This window comes from Pelobates fuscus, chromosome 1 (assembly GCF_036172605.1).
Source record: "Pelobates fuscus isolate aPelFus1 chromosome 1, aPelFus1.pri, whole genome shotgun sequence".
In the NCBI taxonomy this organism is placed as follows: Eukaryota; Metazoa; Chordata; class Amphibia; order Anura; family Pelobatidae; genus Pelobates; species Pelobates fuscus.
Window position 1 is genome coordinate 58,903,839 of NC_086317.1, and position 15,504 is coordinate 58,919,342.

General features: G+C 42.9%; 1 protein-coding gene across 2 annotated transcripts in view; it reads right to left on the reverse strand.

Moving 5' to 3' along the window:
* The window catches only part of PROS1 (protein S), a 55,796-nt gene that overhangs the window by 25,921 nt on the left and 14,371 nt on the right, over positions 1 to 15,504 (reverse strand). For both annotated transcript variants that reach the window (XM_063448778.1, XM_063448770.1), the window contains exons 2-5: positions 9,723 to 9,880; positions 7,578 to 7,602; positions 3,167 to 3,256; positions 843 to 965 (exon numbers count right to left, since the gene is read on the reverse strand). In XM_063448778.1, the coding sequence (XP_063304848.1) occupies positions 843 to 965; positions 3,167 to 3,256; positions 7,578 to 7,602; positions 9,723 to 9,880 (396 nt within the window). The remainder of the gene's footprint in view (positions 1 to 842; positions 966 to 3,166; positions 3,257 to 7,577; positions 7,603 to 9,722; positions 9,881 to 15,504) is intronic.

Here is a 15,504-nt window from a genome sequence, read left to right on the forward strand (position 1 = left end):
CAACATATTAGCAATGGTCCCACCCTTACCACCAGCCCAAGTCCTCCTCTCAGCTGTCCTCCCCAACGTTCCTTCTCCTCCAAGAGGGAGTGATATCACTGGAGGAGGATCAGGAGGAGGGGGTCTTAGCGTGGGATCGCAAGTAAGATTTAGCTCTATTTCTATTTGTTTTGTTTTGGGAGTCTAGAATCTAGACCAGGCATTGGCAACCTTCGGAACTCCCGATTTTTTGGACTACACCTCCCATGATGCTTTGCCAGCATGATGGGTGTAAGAGCATTATGGGGGATGTAGTCCACAATATCTGGAGTGCCGAAGATTGCCTATCCCTGGTCTAGACTGTGCCAGCAACATACCAATTCCATTACTTAAAAAACAACAACACAAGAATCAAGTATTAACAGTCTTGTGGTCATTTGTTTTAACCCCTTAAGTACACATGACATGTGTGACATGTCATGATTCCCTTTTATTCCAGAAGTTTGGTCCTTAAGGGGTTAAACACATTAAACAAACCTAGATATATAATGCCAACACAGTAATATCTTATAAAATAAGCAATATATAAAGAAAAAGGTGCTTACAATCATGTGATTCCATTCATATTTTAGAATATCTATCTGATTGTATCTTCAGTCACAATGTGGATGTAGTTCATGTTAATGTTTAATTACCATTCCTGACTGAGTATCATACTGCTCTGGTCCATGAAAAAATTAACTTCGGTAAAAGCTTCAATAAATGAAAATGCATTTTTTTCTGTCTTTCTATGTTTACTTATTGGGTGATATAGCAGGATAGAAGGTTGTCCTATCGATCATGAAGTAATTCCATTCTCTTACCTAGTTCACATTCTTTCCCGTACCACCCAGGTTTACAAATACATTTAAAGTCTCCTTTCTCATCTACGCATTCCTGATATCCATCCTTATTGCACGGGACAGGGTTGCATTGATTAGGGATTGCTGCGTAAATAAAGAAACACCGTTATTCTTCAAATTCATGAAATATGCATTCTATGTTTAATTATTCACAGTGCTATAACAAGACTTCCAGACAGTCAATATATATAACACATTTAAAACGGGGCTCACTACAAGCACAAAGTCTCCCTTTAAACTCAGCCAATTGTGTGCCAGCTAGCATTTAAACACTTTCTGGGTGCGAAGGAACCTGAATACGATATGAATAAATAGGAAAAGGCTTATGCTCAGATAGTACCTACTTATGACAGATGTTGCATAAAGCATATATTGTGCATGTTTCCAATACCGTCTATTCAAGGAACAGATAAGTAAAGTTTTCAGCTACAGCATGGGTTCATGTCTGTCTATGGGCATTGGAGCAAAAGATAAGGAATCGGTGAATACTGGCTAGAATGAAGAAATTCCGGTAGCAACTGAATCATAGTTGCTACAGTTGCGCTGTCTGTGCAAAACGTGTTAATGAACAATATGTTCCTCTGAATCCCCCAAAAATGCTGGTCTGTTTTGTACAGGTCTGACAAGCTATCATCAATATGTTTAACTAAACTATATCCCTAATGTTGGATCAGCAAATTGCCCGGACTAGATGTACTTAAAACCAGTGAGACCAACAAGAAAAGAAAATGACAATGCGCAAACAAAGGAAGTTTAATGCTGTACAGAACTTTGTACCAACTACAGAATTATAAACGTAGCCTGTGATGAAGTGTCTGTGCCAAAATTAAGTGTTAGTAGTCCAAAAGCAATACTATCCTTTACTGTCCCTCACCTCCCACATTTAATATATTTAATAATTTCTCCCTCCCCATCACATATTTTCTTGGGTCTATTCATCTCTTCCTATATTTCTATCTCTGCACTTTAAAACCTTAGAAATATTATCATTCTTGTTAAATCTAGTTTCCTCCATGGTAGTAACCTTTTTGACCACATGATGGCAGTAATAGTTGGTGTGGTTTTAATGATGCCATTTGTTGCTCCCTCTTGAAGAAGGGAAAGGAGCAAGTAGGCTTTGATCAGTGGAGGGACAAAGTGTGCTTCCTTTCCGTTGGTCAAAGCAATTTTCCCACAATTCTTGCCTTTCCTCTGTGATCTCGCGATGCTTCCTGTCAGTATTCCCGAACGTCCTGTCACTAGACAGAACACTGGCGAAACAGCCGAATTTCGTCAGATTTTTTTGCGCTCGGGTTTTTTATTTTATTTTCAAAGTTTGACGGGTATTGTGAATCTTTATTTTCCCTTTTTTGGGGGCTGAAAAAAATAAGATTTTAGAAAAAAGAAGACATCAAATTGTTCCCCCTCACTATTTTTAGGGTGAGGGGGGTAGGTGGGTCTTTATTAAAAAATAATTGGGTGGGGGAGGTGACTAGGGGCTTGGGGTATTTACACTTAGTCCCCCCCTCGCCCATGGGTGGGGCCAGGGTGGGAGGACAATAGGAGTCCCCCCATTTTTATTTAGGGCCCCCGCCCGCCGCTCATGGGTGGGGGCGGGAGGACAATAGCTGTATCCCCAGTTATTGTTATTTCATATCAAATTGACCCCCATAGAGTGAGGGAGGACATGGGGGGCTTAAGAAGTGGTGGGGCTTAAGAAGTACCTCCCTCTTTGTAATAAACCAAACGAACGAACGAAGAGGTACGAATGAATGAATAGATGAAATTCCCGTTCGAATGCCCAAGTGTTTAAATAGGCATGCGCGGGAATTTGACAGCGCTATCTAGTGTGGGTAGATGACGTGTCCCACAGGGACTTCATCTACCTACACAAAGATGGCGGCGCCCAAGACCTAGGTCCGGGCACAAAATAAAGATGCAAAAATAGGTAATATGGGGGGCTTAGGGGAATTAGGGGGTGACTAGGGGTGCAATTAGATGTAGTGGAGTCGGGAGGAGGGTTAAAAAAAAAAAGGGATTCGGCCATGACAGTGCCGCTTTAAGAGCGGTTTTAATGCATGATGGATCTAATACATAGCATCATAGATGTAACGGTCTACCTTCCTCTGCATTATGAGCTCCTCTTCCTAACAAACCCAACAAGAATAATTTTAGTTTATATTATTAAGCATCCAAATAAATAATTTATATTTTCTCCAGAAATGTAACATATTTGTACGATGAATTAAAGGAAAAAGCACAATGCTTTTTAGGTTGTACATATACATAATAGAATAGACACAAACCATTAACACAACTCCTCAGATCAGAAGTCCCATCATAACTCAAATAGTTTACGCTGCTAGACATTCCCTTGCGGTGAGTGCCAAGGCAATCTATAAAACAATATAACACAAGTTTAAACATTAACATATCATACCTAACAACATTTTACATTGAACTAAAGGGGACACTTTAATTTTAGGGGTGTGGACAGGGGCAGGGCTATTCTGAGAAATGTTAGGTGTAATTTAGAACAAGAACAATGTATTTTATTTACATAATAATGGTTTCTAAATTGACATTTATTGTTTAAATACATGTATAACTGTGAGTATTATTGCTGTGGAGCTCTGTTATACACTTAAATAGAGCCGGATTACCCGTTAGCTGTCTGGGCCTGGTGTTTTGGCTCTGAGCGGGCCTTCTTTCAGCCAGCAGGTAGATCAAAAGATCTCCCTGCACATCCCTGCTCTGTCTCACTTCATTGAGGGAGTGGTGTCTGTACCTATATCTGGTTCAGACTGCTTTAAGAGCACACTCACGGTCCAACCTGAGCTTATGGATGAATCAGAATCCCACAGCTGGTGCTCTTGCGTCATTGACTGAGAGCTGGAACCGTGAAGGCACTCTAAAAGTGGTCTGTACCCAGGGGCCGGTCCTAATGCTGCAGGCTGCAGGGCTGGTCCTAATGCTGCACCCGCCTGAGTGCTCTGTTAAGAGCCTCAGGCAGCTGCAGTGCTGCTTCTCCCCTCCCCTGTAGCGTGGCCGAGCTCCTCTCCGGTCCGAGGTGCCCGGCCGGAGTGATAGGAAGGTGCACACTCAGTGTGCACTACCTGTCAGTCCGGCCGGGTAAAGGAAACAGAAACTCCTGTTCCGCGCAGAGTTTCTGTTTCCTGTAACCGGCCAGACTGACAGGAAGTGCACACTGAGTGTGCACCTTCTTATCACTCCGGCTCGGCCATGATACAGGGGAGGGGAGGTGAGGGGGGAGTAAGTGAAGGAGGGGGGAGAGTAAGTGAAGGGGGGAGAGTAAGTAAAGGAGGGGGGAGAGTAAGTGAAGGGGGGAGAGTAAGTGAAGGAAGGGGGAGAGTAAGTGAAGGAAGGGGGAGAGTAAGTGAAGGAAGGGGGGAGAGTAAGTGAAGGAAGGGGGGAGAGTAAGTGAAGGAAGGGGGGAGAGTAAGTGAAGGAGGGGGGAGAGTAAGTGAAGGAAGGGGGGAGAGTAAGTGAAGGAAGGGGGGAGAGTAAGTGAAGGAGGGGGGAGAGTAAGTGAAGGAGGGAGGGAAAGTAAGTGAAGGAGGGGGGGAGAGTAAGCAAAGGGGGGAGAGAGTAAGTGAAGGAGGGGGAGGGAGAGAGTAAGTGAAGAAGGGGGGAGATTAAGTGAAGGAAGGGGGAGTGACAGAAGGAGGGGGGAGTAACAGAAGGAGGAGGAGGGAGTAAGAAGAAGAAGGGGGTATGAGAAACAGGGGGTAAGAAGAACAAGGGGGGAGTAAGAAGAACACAAGGAGGAGGGGGAGAGTGAGGGTGAGGAGAAGGGGAGAAGAGGAGAAGGGGGGACTGAGAAGAACACAGGGAGGGTGGGTGGTGAGGAGAACACTGGGAGAGGGAAGGTGAGGAGGACACAGGGAGGAGAGGGGGTAAGAAGAACACAGGGAGGAGAGGGGGTAAGAAGAACACAGGGAGGGGGGTGAGGAGAAGGGGAGATGAGGAGGACACAGGGAGGAGAGGGGGTAAGAAGTACACAGGGGGGGGAGGCGAGGAGAACACAGGGAGGGGGAGGTGAGAAGAACACATGGAGGGTGGGTGAGTGTGAGAAGAGACCCTAGGGGAGGGTGGAGGAGAGGAGAGACCACTAAGGGGCAGGGGAGAGCTCTAAGGGACAGAAGGGACAGCTCTATAGGACAGGGGGCAAGACAGGGAGCTCTTTCATACTACGCGCACACACACACACACAATGCATCCCTATACATGCACAGAAACACACAATGCATCCCTACACACACAGAAACACACAATGCATCCCTACACACACAGACACACAACATGCTTCCCTTACACACAGAGAAACACACAATGCATCCATTACACACACACAATGCAACCCTTACACACAAAGACAATGCATTCTTTGCACACATACACAGAAACACACAATGCAAACTCTTACACACACTGCTTTTCTTACATACACACAGAAATACAATGCATCTCTTACACACACTCAATGCACACACATACAGACACACACCTTGCATCCCTTATGCATACAAACACAGATTCACGCAATGCATCCCTCACACACAACCAGAAACACACAATACATCCCTTATACACAAATACACACTGCTTCCACTACACACAAACACACTGCATCACCTGCACAAACTGGTATCCCTATACACTACATACCATAAGCACACATATTAGATCCTCTACAATAACACATAACACATCCCCTACACACTCAACTCCCTGTGAGCGAACTCATGGGTGGGTGGAACATATAAGTTGAGTTATGAGTGGGCCTTGTGGGCATACTCACCGTCAGGCCCTGGGGCCCAGACCTTGAGCTGTGTAAGGGGCCCCCAAAAAATGGAGCTGCTTCCAATTCTCCCAGAACATTTAATTTTGTGACCACAGTTGCAAACAGCCTCCAGAGATCCTGTTCTACACCAGACCGGTGGAGCCAAACTGCAGCCCATCATCATCCTCATCTGGTTGTAAGTAGGCAATCTAGTATATAATTAGTGACACTAATCTATAATTTACCTCACATTAAAGGGACACTATAGTCCCCAGAACCACTTCAGCTTAATGAAGTGGTTCTGGTGTCTATAGCTGGTCCCTGCAGGCTTTTTAATGTAAACACACACTGTGTGCAGCACTGGCGTTAGTTCGGATGGCAGATCATATGGGTGGGGCATTGTGATGTCACATGGGGGGTGGCAAATTCAGCTGTTCCCCATGCAGCCACAGGTGCCGCTGTGCTGGGAGATTGTGATTACTCTTCACTTCCTCCCAGCCTATAGAGCAGCGCATGGGAGAGAGAGAGGAGGAGGCATGATTTAATCTTACAACAAATCCAGTAAGCAAATCTTTATAAATTTGGGGGATCAGCTTTGTTTCCACAGTTTATTGGTGTTTACTCTGATGTCTGTATTAATATTGAGGGATTTCTAAGTAGTAACATCAGTGTGTGTCAGCAGGGCCAGCCGTTGGGGTGTGCAAGCTGTGCGATCACGCAGGGTGCCATGACAACAGAGGCGCCCGGCGGACAACACAGCTCACAAGTTGGGTACACCAGCATATTTAATTTAAACGATTCGCTGGTGGTCCACTGGTGCGCACCAACAGTAGGTGCAGTCAGATCATATCCTCTCCCTCGTGGTTCCGGTGCTATGTTAGTGAGTCAGAGCACAGGCTCGGAGATTCTCAGCCTGCGCTCTGACAACATTGAAAGTCAGAGCCGTGAAGGAGCAGGTATGGCAAAGAGCTACTGATTAGCATAACATCAATATCTGTTATAAAACCAGTAAAAGGTGGGCATGGATGGTGAACTGATTTGGTGGTGCAATGGGCCACTTGACTGGTTTTGCCCCCCAGGCCTAAGGCTGCCAGCCCTCCCCTGTCTGCACCTGCTACTGGTACAGAAAACAGAGCTCCCCCACCAGACCATCAGGGAAGGTAAGCAGTAAGAAGGGGGGGCATACATACACATACTACTCAGACACACATAGACTCCCCTACACACATACACACACGCACACAACAATCTGCCACACTAACTCCCCTACACACATATACAATTCAGTCATCTCACAGACACACTCAGCCTCTCCCCATATAACTCTTACCCTCCTCCACACACTCAGCCACTAAACACTCTCTCACACACAATACTTAGTCAACACACATAACTCACAGAAGCAGAGCTGAGAGGGGGGCCCAATCTGGGAACCTGCCCAGAGCCCTGGGCATCCTTAATCCAGCTCTGTAGTCAAACACACCAAGAATACTGAGCTTCTAGAATAAAGGGACATTAAAATAGAAAAAAGGGACACAGTAAGTGGAGCCCAAAATAAGGACTGATCCTCCTAAATATGGACACTTGGAGATATCATATTTGGCATTTGCAGCATTAAAAACATTAAGAAAACAGTTGCACAATCATTTCGGCAATAAAGAGCGTTATAATATATAGCATTCCTTGTTTTGGAGCCCATGATATATATTATTTAATAATATATCATATACATAATCAGATATTTGTAGAAATAATTTGGCTACAACTGCTGCAAATTAGACAGCACTCAACATTCATGCAAAAATAAATACGTTACAAAATGCTACATGACAGAATCTTATTAGCAAATTAATTTACGAACAATAATAATAATAATAATAATAATAGCACCAAGAAATACATTACCAACTTACCTAAGTACCTTGGGTAAAAATATTCCTAAAAATAAAATTAAAAAAGAAGGATGTTAATAGCAGCTAAAATATTTAATTTAGAAAAAATATTACTATGCAAATCATTGTAGATAATATTGGCAGAGTTTTATATTATTTTGGAGCTTAAGATTAACTAAAAAAAATTCAAATTACCAGTGTCTACATCTTGTGTATTTACTGTTCAGAACAAAGGATGGCATAGTTTAAAAAACATAAATTGCAAAGAACCCCAAAGCATGGAAGAGAAGAGAAACAGATTGAAGCAAGGTAAGTATAGGGTGATAGAGATGTTTTAATTAAAATTATAATTCCATGTACATGCATTCCTGTACTTACATACCTCTAAATTTGCTCACCAACCATCTACACAAAGAAAGAAACCCTTACAGTCACACAAACACATAGAAAGCCCACACAAGTGTACCTCTGCATTTGCACACATAAATATATATAATAGAACTCCATTGGTAATAATTGCATGTCTATTAGTAAGGGCTGCTTCACGCTAAAAAAGAGAGGCTTAAATATAAGTATATCAAAACAATTATTAATACAGTACGAGCGCTCCCATTAATAATAATGATTTTTAAAAATTTAGTAAATGTACACTTTATTAAATAAAATCCACAGACAGAGGGGCAAATGTCATAATGTCCTAATGAAACTGTGAGGGTACACACACATCTCCTAAAAAGACACTTATTGCATTTAGTGCCGTAAAAAATATATCAATATGATCAACTCTAGATAAAACGTAACCCTTCTGTGCAAATATGTTTACAAAATAATTATTTTCTATATTGATGTTTTTTTACGGCACTAAATCAATAAGTGTGGATTTTATTTAAAGGACCACTATAGTCACCCAGACCACTTCAGCTCATTGAAGTGGTCTGGGTGCCAGGTCCCCCAGGTTTTAACCCTTCAGATGTAAACATAGCAATTTCAGAGAAACTGCTATGTTCACATTGCAGGGTTAATCCAACCTCTAATGGCTGTCTTCCTGATGAAAATCGCATTGAGCACGCAGAACGTCCATAGGAAAGCATTCCTAGGGGCGTTTTAAATTAGTGTGCGGCTCTGACCGCGCATGCGCATTTGGCTCCACTCAGGAGCTGACATCGGAGGGGGAGGAGAGGTCGCAGGGCCGAGGGAGCCGGGCGCTGGATAAAGGTAAGTGGCTGAAGGGGGTTAAACCCCTTCAGCCCAGCGGGAGGGGGCCCTGAGGGAGGGGGAACCTAAGGATTATATACTGTCAGGAAAACAAGTTTATTTTCCTGACACTATAGTGATCCTTTAATAAAGTGTACATTTACTGCATTTTTTTTTTTTTATCATTATTAATAACAGGAGCACTCACACTATATTAATAAATGTTTTCAAACACATAAGCACTTATAAACACTTTTTAAACTCGACACAAACACTGAAACTCCTTGCTGTAGATACTGCTTGAGTATAAACGAAAAGCTGTTCACACACACTTATGAGGTGACGAGTTACCTTTAGGCCTGGCTAGTAACTTGGGAAATACATGTCATCAGTTACACATTAGAAATTACAGAATGTAACGCAGGATAATGAACAGTGCTTTCAAAGGCAAAAACTATTTTTTTTTATTTATTTATGCAAAGCAGACCTGTCATCCGGGGATGCAATATCCACTTTAAATTATCCCATGAAGCCAGCACAATCTTTACATGGAACATCACTAATTCGAGGAAAATGGACTTTAAAATGAATCAATTATAAAAAATTAATTACATGGTTAAGTGCATTAGATTTTTCTTTAATAAGATGCAACATAGACGCAACGCTGTAACGTGACTAATATTTATAAAATGGATGCAACTACCAGTGCATTGGAAAATTAAATTTTCGGTATTCTTCCAGGTCTTATCTCTACTTGTAATACATAAAGCGTTTTTTATTGTGATCACGCCAATGAAGTTTGAACCATGAAATGGAAAAATGGTGAATGGTATTTTGCATCTATATAATTTTATCACGAGCTGAATTTAATGACTTTGAAAGAAAAAATCATTTGCACTTCATCCCTAAAGCAGTATGTTGCATATTTCCCTTGTCATTACAAAAAAAAAAATTACAAGAGTATATGTTTACCGTTTCTGGGTCATTTTCAAAAACTTCCCTTGCTTCCTCTCTATTGCACAGTTCTTCAATGCATTCTCTCTCAAGATTTCCTGCTTTGCCTTCTTCCAAGAACGAGTTTGCTCTACGTTTTCGTATGAGAAAATTGGAAGCATACTGTGGAGACAAAACTTTACAAACATTGAATGAATGAGTTTGGTAGAGCAGAGAAAGAACATGCACATCCATGTAAAGTAAACATGAGACCTACTAATGAATGGTGAACAAGTCCCAGATCCAGCAGGATGGTCCCGTATTGCGGCCCTGTCCGACTGTCCTGCATCAGCGGAATCTACGGAACTGTCCTCGGCCAGAGCAACGCAAGCACATTATTAGACGCGCTCACACTGTACTGAATGGTGTCAGGGCACCATAGTCATGCTAGGCTGCAATGCTCCTTTTGGGGCAGATTGCCAAATTTATGAAGAAGCCTGCCCCTTGTCACTGCCTACTTCCTGGCTCTTCTATCCGAGTCGCCGGCACTCTCAGGGAAAAGTTGAGTGGTATGACAGCATGTTAGCAAAAATAACAACACATTTATATATATCAAGATAAATGTGCCTGAAGTTTAGATATCAGTCTCTTCACATGAACATTATCTCAACTTCTTGTGTGATGCTAAAGGCTAGTAGACCAGACTAATACCAGTAGAGATGAGATACCCTCTTTACTTGGGAACCTTCTAAATATAAGGGTTACTCCAGCCAAAACGTTTTTTTTTAATAAAAACTTTTTTTTGGTTTGAATAACCCTTCCTACCCTGGACTCCACTTCAAACTATAAAAAAATATATAATTAAAGTTAAAGCTTACCTCCGCTCCTGCATTAAGTTGTCTAGGCTCCCTGACTCTCTTGTACGTAGGCGGCATGAAGGGGAATTTGAGCCACCTGTGCATGCCGAAAACAGTCGCCCAATATGTCCAGAACTAGTATTAACCAACCTGGAACTTATGTTCTGGGCTGGCTAATAATGACTCAATGTGTCTCTAAAGGGACACTCCAGGCACCCAGACCACTTCTGCCCATTGGAGTGGTCTGGGTGCCAACTCCCACTACTCCTAACCCTGCAAGTGTAATTATTGCAGTTTTTTTATAAACTGCAATAATTACCTTGCAGGGTTAACTCCACCTCTAGTGGCTGTCTACCAGACAGCCACTAGAGGTCACTTCCTCCTTCATAGCACAGGTTTTCTGTGCTAGAGCGTCGCTGGACGTCCTCATGCTGTGTGAGGACCTCCAGCGTAGCTCATTTCCCCATAGGAAAGCATTGAAATGATTTTTCAATGCTTTCCTATGGGGAGACGTAATGCGCATGCGCGGCATTGCCGCGCATGCGCATTAGGTCTCCTCGGCCGGTGGGTGAGATCAGTCTCGCCAACCGGCCGACGCAATGAAGAGGAGGAGCAGCGCGGAGGAGGAGACAGCGGCGAGGGACATCGCCGCTGCCTCAGGTAAGTGACTGAAGGGTTTTTCACCCCTTCAGTAACTGGGGATTGGTGGGTGAGAGGGAGAGGGACCCTCCAGTGCCAGGAAAACGGATCGTTTTCCTGGCACTGGAGATTCCCTTCAACCCCTTAAGGACCAAACTTCTGGAATAAAAGGGAATCATGACGTGTCAGACACGTCATGTGTCCTTAAGGGGTTAAACGCTGCATATACAAACCTCAAGCACCATAACCACTTCAAATCACTGTAGGGACCTCTTATTGTTCCATTTATTTAATTTTCTAACTAGCAAAATGATCTTCCATACTGCATGGTACAGTAGTTTTTATGTAAATGTGTTGGGAGAACTAGGGACAATTTAAATTATATTCTGAATGTAACGGATCCCCTATACTCCGTCTGAGTATATCCACTGTTGTTCTCCCAAATCCCCAGTGAAGCAGTGATTATAGCTCCCAATTCCCCAAACATCAGCCTAGACTTGATGAAGGGTAGAAACGAATGTGTTTAATCATGGCCAAATGGCCCTCTTATATACAAAACAAGGATGCAGTAAAACACGTTCAAAACACTCCCACAAAATGACCACAAATTCCTGTGTCAGAGCGACTCTGCATAAAAACATAAAATATCAAAATACATACAAAACAAATAGGAACCCTCACAAATTATATATGGTTAAAAATCCCTGATCTGAGCGCCCAAGTTCTTCAAATAGCGCTCAGATCCATGCAGTGTAGGGGAGACACCACCGTGTGGCTGTCCGCACACATGGTCCTATGCCCAAAACAGTTCCAGGGAGTTGGTGCTTTTTGTGGTCAACTCCCGGGAGCTCCTGCTGCCACAATACGGGGTGCTCCAGCTGGCTCTTAGGTAGCATTTGTTCCCCTTAGTCTCAGGCACCCAGTGAAAGCTGGTATTGGAGGCTAGGGAGATTTAACTCTCGAACAGGATCTTTGTATCTGGCCCATAGTCCCTGGACAGGAGGCTAGCTAGCAGGCTCCTCCAGGAGTTCATGACAAACATCCAGGGTAAGGAGTGTTTGTCACACTGAACTTACCAGAGGGGACATGCAGTAATCTCTAGAAGCAACTAAGTAACATTTAACCCCTTAAGGACCAAACTTCTGGAATGGAAGGTGTCCTTAAGGGGATAAATAAGCTCTTTTCTTGAAATATGATGTACTGACACATAGAAGATAAGACATGTATATGTGCAAACCTAGCTCCAGTATTAAACATCAATGGTTCACCAGGGAAAATCTGACATCAGACATTTTAAAAAACATCATATATGTAAATATAAGGAGCTCATCAAATCTGGATATATTTAAAGGACTCCAGAAATGATAAAAAATAAAAAAAAATGTGCATACCTCCCAACAACAAAAGGCAAAGAGCCCCTAGAGCATGGCTTTTCTGAGAAATTTTAGGTGACTTAAGGATAACAATTTTTGCAACTCTAATGCAATTTAGAACAAGAACAATGTATCTTATTTACACTGACTAATTTCTAAACATATTTAATGTAGTTTAAAGTCACATTACTGTGAGTATTATTGCTGTGGAGCTCTGTTATACGCTGACACACCAACAATCTGGAGCTCCTAGAAAAGAAGGACATCAGGATATAAAAGATGGACAAAGAGATTTGGGCCCCAAATAGGGGCTATTCCACTATTTGTGGAGATATGCCCATGATTTCTTCCCGTTTGTAAGTGCAATCTAATACATGTTTCTTTGTTTTTAATGGTACCTCACTATGTGCGGTCTTTTTCTTTTCATGTATTAAATCAAGAAATCTTCATCATCTGAGACTCTCTATACAATTGATTCGTTTTAAACCCTGGTGGGGTGAGAAACCTGATATATCATCTGTTTGTGAGTTTTCTACCAACATCACATATTTCTCTATTGTTTACTGTATTACACTATGTTTTGTTTGTTATTATTATAGATCTCTAATTGGTCTACAGATCCTGGTTCATATTTCCAGGTTGTTGTAATTTTATGTATAAGTAAACTGGGTGCTTTCTCCCACTTTTCTTTGTTTTAGTTATTTGTTGGGTGTCTGTGAGGTACACATGGGAGCACATTTAGTCTTACATATTTAATATTGTTGTCTTTAGTGTGTATATTTCTTGCTTTTTTTACTGTATTGTTGTTCCCCACTAATTTTGCTGTAGGGAACAAAAGAGGTTACTCCCCAGCTCAATGCTCCTGCTCATTTGCCCTATAACCTTTAAGTTTGGTGTGTTGTTATTGTTGTGCCTCTGATGATTGAGTTTCTCTGCTTGCCTGCCTAATCTTGTGCTGTCTGTTATGACCTTAGCCTGATCCCACCGTACTGTGTTCGTAAAACCAAACCCTCAAGATACTCAAACTGGGTGATTGCAATTATCTGGATCACTCTTGCGAGTGTAGTTTAGCAAGATTGTGTCCTCTTTAGCAATACTGAGCTCATCCAATTTAAACCAAGTTTTAGACTATGTTAATGAACACTCAATGCTGTATAATTGTGAAAAGTCAACCTTTAAAAGTCAACAGATTACAATATTATAGGGGGGAATGATTTAACTATAAATAGGACAATTACAAAAAACGTACAGGAACAATAGGTTGAAGAGGACCCTGCTCAAACGAGCTTACAGTCTATACCAGGGGTAGGCAACCTACGGCACTAGTGCCGTGCACGGCACTCGAGGTGTCTTTCCACGGCACTCAAGGCTGCTAGAGCCAAACAGGGTCTGGCCTATCAGGCGTCTCAGTGATACTTCAAATATCTGCTAATACGAAAAGGTGGTGAAAGAAAATCCTCAATTTATGCATTGCAGAACGTAGAGGAAGTGACCTCAGATCAGTTCCTCCCAGCACTTGTGAATGGGAATCCACACTGCAGTAGAGCAGCCTGCAGCTGCTGTTGCAGCTCCTGTCGTTGACCTGTACCTGGCCAGCCTGGTCTCCACTGGAACCCAGGGAAGCCACTCACACTGCTAGATATAAACAGACCTGCATAATAAGCCTCCCCTCATACAAATAATACAAACAGCCCACACACAAACATACACACAATCCCCACTAACGCAACACCACTAACAATCCACATACATGCACACAATCCCACATGCAGCCTCTCACATGCAATACCCCAAACAGCCCCCACACACTACCAAAAACACAATGTGACATATCCATCCACACACAATTCCACAAGCAGCCCTCATACACAGCCCACATTTATATGTATCATACATGATACCATAAACTACTAATGCACATACAGGGCTGCCATCAGAAATTTTGGGGCCCCTGACAAAGCACAAGGTCTGCTGCTCCCCCTCCCCTCCCCTCCCCTCCTGGGCCCGCTCACACCCTGCCTTGTCCGCTGACAATGATGCAGGACTGAATGTGGTGTGTATAGTGGAAGTGAATTAGAATGTGTGTAATAGATGTAGTGTTTGTGTTTGTGCAGTGAATGCAGAGTGTGTGTTTGTGTAGCAGATGCAGTGATTATAGAGAATGCAGAGTGTGTTTGAGTAGTGGATGTAGTGTGTGTACAGTGATGTAGTGTGTGTGTGTAGTGGATGTAGTGTCTGTACTAGATGAAATGTGTTTAGTGGATACAGTGTCTGTAGTGGATGTAGTGTGTGTATTAGAGGCAGTGTCTGTGTATAGTGAATGCAGAGTGTTTCAATTTGTGGTGGATGTAGTGTGTGTACTGTGAATACAGGATGTTTGTGTAGTGGATGCTGTGTGTACAGTTAATGCAGAGTGTGGGTCAGTATAGTGAATCCAGAATGTGTGTCAGTATAGTGAATCCAGAGTGTGTGTCAGTATAGTGAATCCAGAGTGTGTGAATAGTTTAGTGAATGCAGAGTGTGTGTTAGTGTGTAGTGAATGCAGAGTGTGTGTTAGTGTGTAATAAATGCAGAGTGTGTGTTAGGGTGTAGTGAATGCAGAGTGTGTCAGTGTGTGTGTGTGTGTGTGTGTGTGTTGTGTCAGTGTATGTAGTGTGTGTGTGTAAATGTGCAATCTGGTGGGGAGGGGGAGGGGGAGGAAGGGGCATTTTCACATACATTTTTTAATTTTTTAAAAAATGTAATTAAATGTTTCTCCCCCCATCCCTGCTTACCTGGGTCCAGAGAGGGGGAGATTCCAACCCTGGTGGTCCGGTGGGGGGGGCCCGGCTCCCTGTTACCGCAGAGGAGGCCCAGGCAGCACACAGCTTCTTCTCTTCTCTCCTCTCTTCCAATAACTCTCGCGAGACCCGCGGAGCGTTGCCCTGGCAACCGGGTCTCACGAGAGTTATT